Source organism: Scomber scombrus, chromosome 1 (genome assembly GCF_963691925.1).
Source record: "Scomber scombrus chromosome 1, fScoSco1.1, whole genome shotgun sequence".
Lineage (NCBI taxonomy): Eukaryota > Metazoa > Chordata > Actinopteri > Scombriformes > Scombridae > Scomber > Scomber scombrus.
Window position 1 is genome coordinate 27012793 of NC_084970.1, and position 13379 is coordinate 27026171.

The 13379-nt window shown below is 41.0% G+C and overlaps 1 protein-coding gene across 1 annotated transcript in view; it reads left to right on the forward strand.

The window, feature by feature from the left end:
• ppef1 (protein phosphatase, EF-hand calcium binding domain 1) overlaps nucleotides 1-8238 on the forward strand; it is a 9291-nt gene extending 1053 nt beyond the window's left edge. Inside the window, exons 2-18 of the mRNA XM_062432277.1 lie at nucleotides 688-720; nucleotides 1059-1186; nucleotides 1307-1367; nucleotides 3615-3778; nucleotides 3992-4103; nucleotides 4456-4502; nucleotides 4594-4760; nucleotides 4862-4898; nucleotides 5044-5193; nucleotides 5878-6029; nucleotides 6117-6360; nucleotides 6458-6643; nucleotides 6730-6872; nucleotides 7174-7280; nucleotides 7371-7534; nucleotides 7831-7915; nucleotides 8012-8238. Coding sequence (XP_062288261.1) covers nucleotides 688-720; nucleotides 1059-1186; nucleotides 1307-1367; nucleotides 3615-3778; nucleotides 3992-4103; nucleotides 4456-4502; nucleotides 4594-4760; nucleotides 4862-4898; nucleotides 5044-5193; nucleotides 5878-6029; nucleotides 6117-6360; nucleotides 6458-6643; nucleotides 6730-6872; nucleotides 7174-7280; nucleotides 7371-7534; nucleotides 7831-7915; nucleotides 8012-8238 — 2207 coding nt within the window. The remainder of the gene's footprint in view (nucleotides 1-687; nucleotides 721-1058; nucleotides 1187-1306; nucleotides 1368-3614; nucleotides 3779-3991; nucleotides 4104-4455; nucleotides 4503-4593; nucleotides 4761-4861; nucleotides 4899-5043; nucleotides 5194-5877; nucleotides 6030-6116; nucleotides 6361-6457; nucleotides 6644-6729; nucleotides 6873-7173; nucleotides 7281-7370; nucleotides 7535-7830; nucleotides 7916-8011) is intronic.
• Nucleotides 8239-13379: the final 5141 nt, after the last annotated feature.

Here is a 13379-nt window from a genome sequence, read left to right on the forward strand (position 1 = left end):
CCAGTCGTGTAAAATGTCTCTTTACCAGAGGAGGTAAGACGTAAAAGATCTCTCTTTTAAAACCCTAACATATTCACTCCCTAATTGTTTTTTGCACCATTTATATTATTTAAATAGTTGTCTGGCTCTGTTGTTATCTTACTGATCTCATTAATTCATACATTTTGTTTCAAATAGCATTTGTAAAATGCTCCATAAATTGTTCATTATTAGCAGGGATCTTTTTTGTTTATGTTCATTTAGATCCCCATTAGTGGTTACCAGAGCAACAGCTACTCTTCCACGCGTCTTTAGTCACGGCAGTAGTATCATAGTTTAGTATTGTATAGTGTTACATTTCTCTCAGACTTGTTACACACACACAAATACACACAGCAGATGTTTGACAGATGGTGCTTTTCTTTGTCTGTCTTCTCTCTTTAATGAGCGCTGTTTCTCCCGAAAGCTCTTTTAATTTGCTTAGTTTTTCCAGCCCTGCTGCTGCTCATGTTATCCCCTGTGTCTTGTTAACTGTCTTTCTTGCTTCGCGTGTGTGTGTGTGTGTGTGTGTGTGTGTGTGTGTGTGTGTGTGTGTGTGTGTAGGTGTGTGTGTATGTGTTTGTGTGTGTGTGTGTTTGCGTGTTGCCTTGCTAATGATTTTAGTCAATTACCAGTTTCTTTTGCTGAATTGTTGTTTTTTTCACACAGATGAAGCAGCTAAGACTCCCAGCCCGGCTCTAAGTAAGACCTTGTTCATCTCTTACGATCAGTCTGTGACATCCTGTAGATGATGTGTGCATCAATCCATGTGTGTTTGTGTCGGTGTACATTTTTACATTATACATAATACAAGGCTGATCTTTTTTTCAGTGCTCATTTACAGAGATCAGAAACCATTCCTGAATTAAATATACAGATGTAAGGAAAGATTCCTGTGGCTGTAATACTACAGAATTGAGAAGTACTCTCCTATGTTTGAAAGAGTCTTGTATGTTACATGCAGCCTCATTCATATATGACTCCAGATTTTTGGACAGGTCTCGTATAAATAAATTACAGCAGCTGGTGTGTTATCACAGCTATGAAGGCAGCTGTTTTGATCCAGAGATGGTACCGGCGCTACATGGCCCGCCTTGAGATGAGGCGCAGGTACACCTGGAACATCTTCCAGTCCATTGAATATGCCGGTGAACAAGACCAGCTACAGGTGACTCTCAGCATAAACATCTGATTAAAAACCCAGCTACATGAGTATGTGAGTCTGAGAAACATCTCAGAGCTCAATCACGTTAATTAACTTTACTTTGTAAAAACCTTTTTTCCTCAGCTCTCTAGTTTCTTCAGTTTCATGCTCGACAACTTCACTCAGCTGAATGGAAATGGGCCAGGTGAGGAGCCAGAATATTCCTATCTATATAAAATATAGATTAAGTAATATGACTCTGATTGAATCCCTGACGTTTGCAACTGCTGAAGGTAAGGTTAGTTTCATTTTAGGAATATGATATTAGTTCAGTCAGTGCTGCCATAAATGCAGAAACTACAAATCTTGTTACACTTTATTATCTTGCTCTGTAAATGTAAATAACTGCACCTTTAGGTCTTCCAGTGAGATATACTGACACTTAAATCCAGCATTCCACCATTTATTCATGTTTTATATAGATTTAATGCACATGTACTGTTTTTATAATGCCAATGTGCCATTATGTGTAGCAAAATGGGTAAAGAAGGATGGTTTCAATTATTTATTTGGTGAAAGCAAATAGATAGAGATGAACATTTGAACTTTAACACTAATTGATTTTGTAGTGTCTGTTTTTCTCCGCATGTGTCTTTTTCTGTACATGTTTTAACATAGGATGACATATATTTTACTTCCATCCAATTAACACCAGGTTTTAGTCATGCTTTTGTATTTTGGTCTAGAAAACCCACTGCGTATACCCTGTTGCTTAGCAACTAATGTGAATGTGGAGAACAGTGTGTTGGTGCATTGCTCCGACACAGCTGTGGCTTAAGTGTGTATTGACCTACTCATTCAGCTAAAAAGCATAATGCTCCATTGACAAGCTAATCCTTAGGTCAGCCCTGTTGCTTAACATCCACAGTTCATCCTCTTCATGGGCTTTACAGCGAGCCAAACATAAGTGATGCAAAGAGGCCATAATCTGTTGTTGATATCTATTATATATTGCATCTTTGTGTGTGTGTGTGTGTGTGTGTGTGTGTGTGTGTGTGTGTGTGTGTGTGTGTGTGTGTGTGTGTGTGTGTGTGTGTGTGTGTGTGTGTGTGTGTGTGTGTGTGTGTGTGTGTGTGTGTGTGTGTGTGTGTGTGTGTGAGAGAGAGAGAGAGACAGAATATAGGACATTTAATAAACACTAACAGGCAAAAACACAAAAAGAGAAACAGGTCTGTAGGTAGATGTCTGTTTGTTGGCATAAATTAGAGGTCATCAGTTCTCATTAGCATATTGGAGTGGTCTTTTAATACAAGCCAGTGAGGTCGCACAGAGCTGGACATGGTGTTGTGTCCACTACAAATTAAAATATGTAGTAGAAAAAGTTGGATAGTACCTTTTTAGTTCAGTGGTTCATCCTAACTTTACCCCCAAAACATTTGAGTTCAATCATGTTAACTAAAGCTTGTATTAGTAGAAGAGGAAGAATGCACACATCCAAACAACTTTTTCAACAGGTGCCGAATTGAACAAAACAGGAAACATTAACCACAAAAAGACACAACACAGTTTTGGACTTAATAAATTCTTTAAAGTTTCAATCTGACAAAGGTCGATGACGGGTCAAAACGTTGCAACATTTTTAGTTATTTTGTAAGCCTAAAACTGTTATGTATGATGATATACATTAGCATATAATGTAAGGCGATATACATTTGTCTACATTTGTCATAGATTTTGCTGTTCTGTTGCTTTATGATAGTTTGGTAACTCTATATCTCTGCTTTTAGCCCATTGTGCACAAGTCAACGAGAAAGATGGCACTATGGGAAAATTGGATTTTTAAATTTTATTTTTGAACTTTTGAACAAATATGATGACGTAACCTTCAGTTGCCAGGCAATAAAGTTGCTGGATAAGCCTATTATACTCTAAATACTCATATGTGGTTATTTTATTCAATTATTTCTCAATTGATCTTCCAGAAAATGTAGTATATCACAATACATTGAAATCTTGAGTTCACTGTTGAAGCAGATTTTACAGATATCGCCTTCTTCTAACATTTTAGTTGTGGATTCTGCAATGATCTGACATTAAGGGCAGACAGGATGGTGTACACCAGTCATAGTTTGTGCCTCTAACAAGATTAGATAATACAGATCTGTTTTTTGTTCTTATCCGGGTTTTTTTGCTGCTATTTTTACCCTCCTGTTCATTATTGAATAATTTATGCTCTGATGAAGGTCTGATAGACGGACAGCTCAGAAATAAAGTGAATACTGCATAGATTTACCGTAAGTATGCGGAAATCTCTTTTATCAAGTTTGGCCTCTAACAAGATTGAAAGACATTTATTTGTATGGATCTGTAGCTTTCATTTCTTTAAAATCACATCACTGAGAATGAGGCTTAAGCTCTGTATGTTCACGGCTTCTCACTCTCTGCCTCTCAGACCTGATCTCCCAGCTGCTGAACCCTGTCATCGACCCCTGGTTAGACAGAGAGACCTGCTACAACATGATCTCTGTTCCAGAGTCGTACACCGGGCCCCGGCTCTCGTTTCCTCTCTCCGTCTCCGACACGAATGCCCTCCTCAATGCATTTAAAGAGCAGCAGGTACAAAATATGGGTCTTAACCTTTTGTCTTGTTTAGATTTTGGCTACCTTTTAAAGCTGCAGTCTGTAACTATTTTTGTGTTATATTTGCTAAAACTGTCATTATGATCTGACAGTAGAAGAAGATACAGATAAGCTGTAGAGAGGAAGTCCACTATTTTCTCAAAAATACAGACTTCAGCTTTAAAGACTAATTACTTTTCTTCCACACAGTCTCTGCATGCCAGATATGTGCTGCAGCTGCTGTACGAGACCAAGAAGCTCCTCAAACAGATGCCCAACATCACCCAATTGTCTACATCATACACAGAGATCACTATATGCGGTAGGAAGTCATCACCTCATTGGGGCACTGAATAAATGAATGACCTACTTGCTGGTTAAAATGGTTGCTGATGTCTGTAAACATATTTTAAGTACGGTGACTGAATCTTAGTGGCAGCGTTCCAAGAAAGGAGGTTCCATTTATTTGCATTCTGATCAGGCACTTGACTCCTCTTCCATGGCTGCCTCTTCTTGCTAAATTGCATCTCATTAAACTCAAGAATACTTATGACAAAAACAAAAAACACATAATTCAGCAGTTGCGTGGAGAAATCCAGTCCTGTTTTCATAATATTAAAGAATTTCAAACACCCCTGTCGGTGTTAGGATTAATTTGATTTTTTTTTGTACAGGTGATCTGCATGGTCGGCTTGATGACTTACTTCTCATATTTTATAAGGTAATATGTAATTTCCTTAGCAATATTCAGTACTTCATGAGGCTACATCGGATTTTGTATAATACACAAAACATTAAACCTTGTGGTTCAGAATGGTCTTCCTTCTGCCGAGACACCATATGTGTTTAACGGGGACTTTGTGGACCGGGGGAAAAAGTCAATCGAAGTGGTCATCCTCCTGTTCGCCTACCTTCTGCTTTACCCTGACTACATGCACCTGAATCGAGGAAACCACGAAGACCACATAATGAACCTCAGGTGGGTACGAAGAGGAGTAGAAGTGAGATTTATCAGTGTAGGTTTACCATAAACTCCAGGGCAGTATAACAATATCTCAGTGTGATGTTTTTACATTTCAGATATGGTTTCACAAAAGAAGTCATGCAGAAGTACAAGGTACAATAAAGTCCAGATGCACGTCTCATATTGCGTAGGTTGTAGCATGTAACTATTAAAGTCAGTGGTTGTTGATTTGATTAATCTGACTGAGTGTCCCACAGCTGTGAAACAAATTCCTTTCTTATTGTGTGTCTGTGTGCAGACTCATGGCAGTGAGATCCTCCAGCTGTTTCAGGACATCTTCAGTCTTCTGCCTGTTGCCACGGTGATAGACGGAAAGATCCTGATTGTTCACGGAGGAATATCAGACCAAACTGATCTGGACTTCCTCAGTTCTATAGAGAGGCAGAAGGTCAGAGAGAGGCAGTCTTCATTCTCACTGTTTTGTAACCGCTTTACTCATTTCTTACTCAGCAGGGGGCAGAAAAACATAAAAAGTAAAATGGTTTGTTACTTTTAGACTCTCTTTAACAGCCTGTTTTCAACTTTGTCGGTTGAATTAACCAAACAAAGAATTCAACAGTGGCAATAGGCTTACTATGTGTTAACTACTTTTTTGTGTTTATGAAATACAAACTAGTTGGGAGTTATGAACCACTAAAGCACAACATAAACTGGCACAATAATGGCCATAATATGGGTTTATGAACTGGTCTTGAGGCCCTCCCTTGAATAGGATCTTTGTGTCAAAATCCAGCTTAATTCAGTTTTGCATTCCATGTTTCATACTCCAAAATTCAGTGAGTGAGTGACTGAGTGAGTGAGTGGCTGGCTGGCTAGATTACCACATCAAACCTGGGGCCACATTTTCCATCACAGACAAAATTGTGTAATTCTGGGGAATTCAGCAAATTACTGCTTGAAGTAGAACCATTACAGAATTATGTATAACAAACTAGTCCACATAAGGCTTTAAAGATTCATACAAGAACTGCATGAACAAATTTGTTAATAAAACAAGTCAGTTGGAGCTTCAATTATGAAGTAAATACCATTGTGCTCAGGTTATTTGTCTCCCTTTCTGTTGCTCTTCCAGGTTAAATCAGCCCTGAGGTTTCCCAGACACAGTTTGGAGCAGTTGGACATCGGTCGCTCCTGCAGACAGGCAAAGAGGATGAGATCAACTGACAGCTCTCGTCCCAGCAGCAGTCACAGCCACGGAAAGAACCAAAGAACACCAAACCAAAGGTGTGACAACAGGACAATAACCCTCACAGATATTATCTCTTCATGTCAGTGTAAAATTAATCTTTCCATGACTGTGTTTTATTGTAGAAAGAGGCACTGTGGGCTAAACCGACAAGACAGTGCCGCCTCCTTTTCTTCCTCCTCGTCCTCCTCGTCCTCGTCTTCCTCGTCTCTCTGCTCTCCTCGAACTCCTACCTGCCTCTCTCCTCGGCCATGCCCATCTTCTCCCAGCATGCCTTATGCTTTTAATGTCCTCCAAGTGCCTTTTCTGGACTCTCTGTCCTCTGTGTCCCCTCCTTCGCCTCCTCAACATGAACGAGAATGGAAACAGGTCAGAGGAGTGGATACAAGGAACCTTATTAAATTTTACATCAGTGTTAGTCTGAATCTTATCTTGTATGTACTCTTTCTTCTCTTCTCTCCTGCAGATTGTGGATATATTGTGGAGTGACCCTAAAACCCAAGAAGGCTGCAGTCCCAACACATTTAGAGGAGGAGGCTGCTACTTTGGCCCTGACGTCACCCAGAGACTGCTGCTCCAGCACGGACTGCAGCTGCTCATTAGATCCCACGAGTGCAAACAGGAGGGCTATGAGCTCTGTCATGGTGGACAGGTAGACTAAGCTAAAGTAAATCCATTCAAATTGTCCAAAAGTCTCACAATTTTGAAGTCTGGGGAAATAAATCTGTGCCTATTTAGGTGATCACCATCTTCTCTGCGTCAAACTACTACGAGGAGGGAAGCAACCGCGGCGCCTACATCAAAGTAGGCAGAGAACTGGTTCCCCGCTTTTACCAGTACCAAGTCAGCCGCACAACACGCAAACTTACCCTGACGCAGAGGTACAGATGTCTCACATGTATTTGTGTGTGAGATAGGGCTGATCAGCTAAAACAGTTAGTCCATTCATCGATTGGTTGATTGAAGAAAAAAAAAAGAAGAGTCTCCAACAATATAGATAACTGATTAATCCCCTTGGTGATTTATCGAACACAAATGTCAAATAGTTGCTTTCAATACTTTATGTCATTACACTGTAAATTGAAAATCTTTTTGCTTCATTTCCTTTGACTGTAATTTGCTTTGACTGTAATTTCAATGAACAATGTCAATATGTGTATGTCTATATATGTGTGTCTGCAGAGTGCGAGCTGCTGAAGGCTCTGCTCTCAGGGCCCTGAAAGAGAAACTGTTTGCCCATCGCTCTGAGCTGATGGCAGGTTTCCAGCAGTATGACCAGAATAACAGCGGTGAGCCTCACCTGTGTTTTTTCTTCCTTTTAAACATATTTTTAAACATTTGACCTGTATAGTTTTTATATTTAATCATATCTTTTCCAGGTAGTGTGTCAGTCAGTGAATGGGCTCTGGTGTTGGAGACTGTGCTGAGGCTGGACCTGCCCTGGAGGACACTTCGCCCACACTTAGCCCACCTGGCAGCAGATGGCAGTGTGGAGTATCAGTCCTGCTTTGAGGACATGGGATCAGGAGTACAGCTGCCTCAGGTTAGAAATGAAGGAGTTGTCTTATCAAAGGTGTAAAATAACAAAGTACATTTTCTTAAGAACTGTCATTAAAGTTTGTTTTGAGATACTGGTCTTTTTAGTTTGGAGCCTATATACTTAATTTCAGAAGAAAATAGTGCACTTATGACCGCATTATCGACTAATTGATTAATCAGCTATTAACTACAGTAGATTTTTAGGATTAGAGTACATCTTCAACTATTGCTCTTGATAAAAACATGTAATGGTTTAGTTGTCCACTGTCTTGGTTCTTTCTTTCATTTTTTTCATTTTAGGTGACTCCAAACCTGGCTGAAACTCTTTTCAGATACAGGACCGACATTGAGATCATATTCAACATTATAGACAAAGACCACTCAGGTAAAGAAGTCCTGTGTCGCTTTGAAGCAGTTAGTAATTCAAAATGTATTCCTCAAAGTTCAGTGTATGTGCGATGTGTGTGTGTTTCACGTTCAGGTCTGATCTCCATCGAGGAGTTTCGTCATACCTGGCGTCTTTTCAGCGCCCACCTGGGGGTCGACATCAACGACACAGCCATCGATGACCTGGCCCGCAGCATTGACTTCAACAAGGACGGCAGCATAGACTTCACTGAGTTCCTGGAGGCCTTCAGAGTGGTGCACAAACTGGACAACAAGGATCAACAACTTAACGGGAAGACAGATGGAGAGAAGTATTCGTAAAGGGGAGAATCTGAGAATGAAACTGTGGAAGTCTGTCAAATTACTGGTGCATTTTGTTTGTTTGTGTAATTTTTAGATGCCAGTCCAAAGGAACATATCTCAACTAATGGATGGATTGACTTGAACTTTTGTGCAGACATTCATGGTTCACACAGGATGAATCCTACTGACTTTGGTGACCACATGATTAACCCTAGCCCTATCCCTAACCCATTTTGATGAGTGAAATGTCTACTGAAAGGATTTCTGGGCATAAAGGTGCAACGGACATTCACCAAAAATTATCATAACATAAACCTTTACCAAGTAAAAATCCTACAAAAAGTAAAATAAAGAAGTCTGAAGCAGGTTCAGAGGTTAATATATTGTAGATAGTTTGATTTATTACAGATGTGCCTCTCACAGCAGTGGAAGACTTGGGAATTGTTACCTTCATGTCATGTATTGACAGCTGAAGGCTTCAGTATTAGAGAAAATAGAAACACACTCCTGCTAATATTAGTGTAGCAGCCAGTGTGTGTAAACTGTTTACTAAAAAAAGGAGTAAAACAGCTTTTTTTTAAATGATCTCTTGTGTTCCTTAATGTGTGCATTTTAGAGAGTGTGTGTGTGTATGTTCGTCTTTGTGTCTTTGTGTGTGTGTATGTGTGTGCTACTTCACTCTGGCATCCTACCCACTGTAATTACCAAACGGTGAAAGCACTTAAACAGGCCCAGGCATCCTGTCAGCTGGAGTAAATAATGGGTTCAGATTTTACTGAAGGCGTCATCCACTTGTGCAGTACACACAAACACCACACACACACACACACACACACACACACACACACACACACACACACTTGCAGGCGGCTACAGAAGTGAAGGGAGAGACAAACTGGGAGGTGTGGATATCATTTTTAACTGATTGTTTTACTGCTGGGGTCTTGTACGTTGCCCTCTTTGTTGAGGATTGCTTCTTATGATGTCACTTTATAATAAAACATCCAATACAATCTGAGCTACTCAATATGAATTAGGAAAGCAGGTAAAAACAGCCACTCCTTTAATACTCTCTATCCATCTGTCAGACTGTTTTGGTATTCTCCTTCTCCATCTGCCCTTCTCCCTTCCTTCCTCCCATCTGCCCACCCTGTAGTAATCCCAGACCACATCTCCCCTCCCCTCAATTTTCAACCTCTCATATATCTCCCACTTTCACTCTGCAAGTACTTTTCTTTTCCTGCCATCTTTTCCAAATCCTGGACACACACTTCATGGGAGCTCAGATGAGGCTACTGGTGGCACTGGTCACTCTCCTCTGTACCTACACACCAGGTATAGTAATCCCTTCAAATTTATTCCCAGACAGAGAAGTAGTGTTTTCAGACAACAGGACGCATTCATTGTGAAACTGTCTACAGTGTGTGGAGTCGAAGGATGTAGTGGTTTTAAACACCTGGAGAACGGGAGGACGTTTTTCCGTTACGGTGGACTGTTGGTGATCTTCAAGTGTCGTCCTGGCTACAAGCTCCATGGATACAACACCAACAGTTGTGTGTCTGGGCACTGGTCCCGGGACCCTCCAGTCTGTGTCGGTGAGGAGTTTGATTCCTGAGCATACTGTGCTTTTGTCTGTGGATCTATTTATATAACAGATAACAACATGCATCCCTTTGAGTATCAACTTTTAACAACAGTCCATGTTTTCCCCTCTCTCCTTCAGGCTCTGGATGCTCCAGCCCAGGGCTGCTCACCCACGGGAAAAGCAGCATGAATGATGAAGGCTCCTGGGTAATGTTCAGCTGTAATAGTGGCTTTCGGCTCCATGGGCCCTCAATGTTGTACTGCAAGGGCCAGACCTGGAATAGCACAAAGCCTGTATGCAAAGGTGAACTTAAAAAAACTCTTCAGCCCATTACATTTTAACTAAGATCAGTTGTCCATGTCCAAACAGTGCAGTTACTGCTCTGTAAGTGCACTGATTCTCTGGTTTATTGATTTTATTTGTTTGTAATTGATTTTATTTTCCTCTTCATTGTGTTTCTAAATGTCTCCATGCTTCCTAATGTTAAACCTGCTTATTAGTAAACAGCTGCTTATTTTACACATCCAGCAGATATGGAGCAACTTTAGCATTCATTTGGACTTTTAAGCCTTTTCTGATCACTTGAGGAATGTAAGTCTCATGTTCACTCTCATTTTAACTCTGGTTTTGGTCTCCACTAACTTCTAATATCTGGCTGTTAAGCTGCTAAATGCTACACTATGTTCAACCACTAGCTGTTAACATTGTTAGTCTGCTGTTTTGATGCTGAGCTGGCAGTGCTTTAAGGAGTTTTGTTTTTAATGTGCTCTACTAATACACTTCATTTATTTTTTTCTCTCTTTTCTGTCTTAGAGTCTGACATGATGAGCTCTGTTTCAGGTGTCCTTGTCCAAAAGGCAAACATACACCTGAACCACCAGGCTGCTGTAGTTCTGAAGATCCAGCAACAATCACACAACGACACCCTCACTAATACTGCCTCCAAAGAAGTGAACCTCAGATTCAGCTCATTGTCTGACACACCATCCCAAACGTCAAACAACAAAAGGGTTAAAGTGACAGATCCCAAAGTCCACCTGCAGGAACACAATCAGTACCCAGATTCTACAATCAAAGACCAGGTCCAGACAAGTCATCACAAAGGTCAGCATGCAGATGGGGCTCAATATGGGACCAGTACGGGACCAAAAACAGGAACTGGGAGATATGGCTCAGAGGAAAAAGCTTCACATGAGGAAATAGAGAAGATGAAAGAGGTGACTGTCACACCTGTTACACAAATCACCTCTAAGTCGCACCTATCCGCTTCTGTCTCATCTACCATATCATCAGTCTTCAGAACAAGATCAATATCTTCACCGCCACCGCTTTCAACAGCTCATTCATCAGTTACAGTTGCTGTCAAGCCGACTACCCCAACAGAAACTATGATGTTTCCACCAACATCACCACTCCACCACACCAAATCTGCTCTGACTGTGAGAGAATCTGTCACATCTCAGGATGATGAGACTCCCGCTGGCTCTTCAAAAACCGCAGATGAAGATCAACCGGCTAAAACTGACTTCCAATATCCTTCTTTATCTCCGCCTGGCTCTGAAGATGAAGAAGAGCCCATAGAGACTTCACTATACACTTCATCTAAATCTGGTTATTCAGTTTCGACCAGTTCTTCTGTGTTTACTTCACCCCCTCCTCTTTCTTCTCTTCAATCCTCGTCAGATCCCTTTCCCTTGTTTTCTGCATCCACTTCCTCAAGTATCAGCTTCACCCTGTCCAATGTGAAAGAAACACTTCCTGAAGTAAAACATCCTTCACACACCTCCACCCTCACTAAGCAAAACCCTCACTGGACTGAATACCCCAACGTCACCACAAAGTCCTCTGCAAAACTGTCTCTGAGCCTCAGCAGAAGACCTGTCTGCCCGTACCCACCCATGCCCGCTCATGGGACCTTCTACTTTCGTAATGTAGAGAATCCAGGACCCAAAGAGTACAAGCATTACATCCAGTACGCCTGCTACCCTGGTTATACTCTGGCTCATGGAGACATACACAGCTACTGCCAGCAGGGCGGCAACTGGAGTGGAGTCACACCTGTTTGTCTGGGTAGGTGATGGTGCTACTTCCTGTTGTAATGCTCACTGGCAAGAGGAGCAAAGATCAAGTCTAAAATATCTATGTGTGAATATAGTACTCAATACTGGCCTTTTATTTGTTGTTTAGTGCTAATTAGCAAATGTTAACATGCTAAAATAAAATGGACAACACAGTTTACAATACCTGTTGAACTAAACATCATGTTAGAATTGTTACAGTGAGTGATTTAGCATTTAGCTCAAAGCACTGCTGCCTCACACAGCTGCACAGTAGACTCTTAATAAAATGTCTTGTGATAAAATGAGGGCAACACTGTCCAAGTTGTCTGTGTTAAAGATTAGTTACATCAGTGAAATCAATGCATCTGCTTTACAAATTATTACACTCTGGTATGAGTTCATTTCTTGGAGTCTTTATAAATTCACTTCGGGTGGACACACCTGTAAAAGTACTAGAGTCAGCTCAGGCCTGGCTATATACTTACTAAACTCTCTAATTAATTTCTTATTATGATTGTTTCCTCATTTGAAATGACCCTTGAACTTGTAGTTATCCTTACAACTGTTTGTTTCCAGAGCTAACACCATGCTCGGTTAACAATGGAGGCTGTTCCCAGCTGTGCTCTCACTCCCAGAACTACAACCATACCTCTAATCAGACTCAGACCAGGAACCAGTGCCGCTGCAGACCTGGATTCACTCTGGTGGATGACGGGCGAACATGTCGAGGTGAGCCTCTCACCTGAGGTTTTCTTCTCAGAGCTGTCAAATCTTTCACAGGGACTATAACATTCTTTCTGGATCCTCTGCGGATGCCCTGGCCTCTTCCTAATAACAGCACAGCATGCATTGAGGCATGTTACAGCACAACAGGGAATCGCCTTCATGTGTTTGATGTTTCACGACTCACCAGACAAGCATAAGTGAGCTGTGAAATTTATGGCAGCATGATCGCCTTGTAGCACTTTATGAAGCTGACATTTACTAGGTTAAAAATATATTGCCTCAAGTTAAATGTTCCTGCTCGCAGATAACCTATCATTTGTGAGAGCCATCAGTGGGATGGTGTTGATATTATTTTTGAACAGTGTTATCAGTGTGCACTTTGACAGATAGCCCTGTCCTGTTGGATGTCTGCAGACATCATGCGTTGACTGATTATAGTTTAGTTTAAGCCTGAAAGTTTCCCTGCAATGAAATAAGGCTTGTAAACATTCCTGTCTGACAGCCAGGAGAGGGAAAAAAGCATTAACATTGTCCATGTGGTCATCAATATGTAGAGAAGTGTCAGAAATTGGAAGGATGGTGAAGCATGAATAAATAAAGATGGCAGGTATATCAAGAAACTTTGAAATTGGAGAAACCAGGGAAAAAAGGGCCGAGCTGATATACAGGCTAACTGAGTCCTTTGTTTCCTGTCTGTGAAGCACAGGAAGTCAGAAAACATCTGCGTTATGATTTGCTCATTACCGACCAAAGCAGCGGGCAAACATGGAGACACATCAATGAGGTTT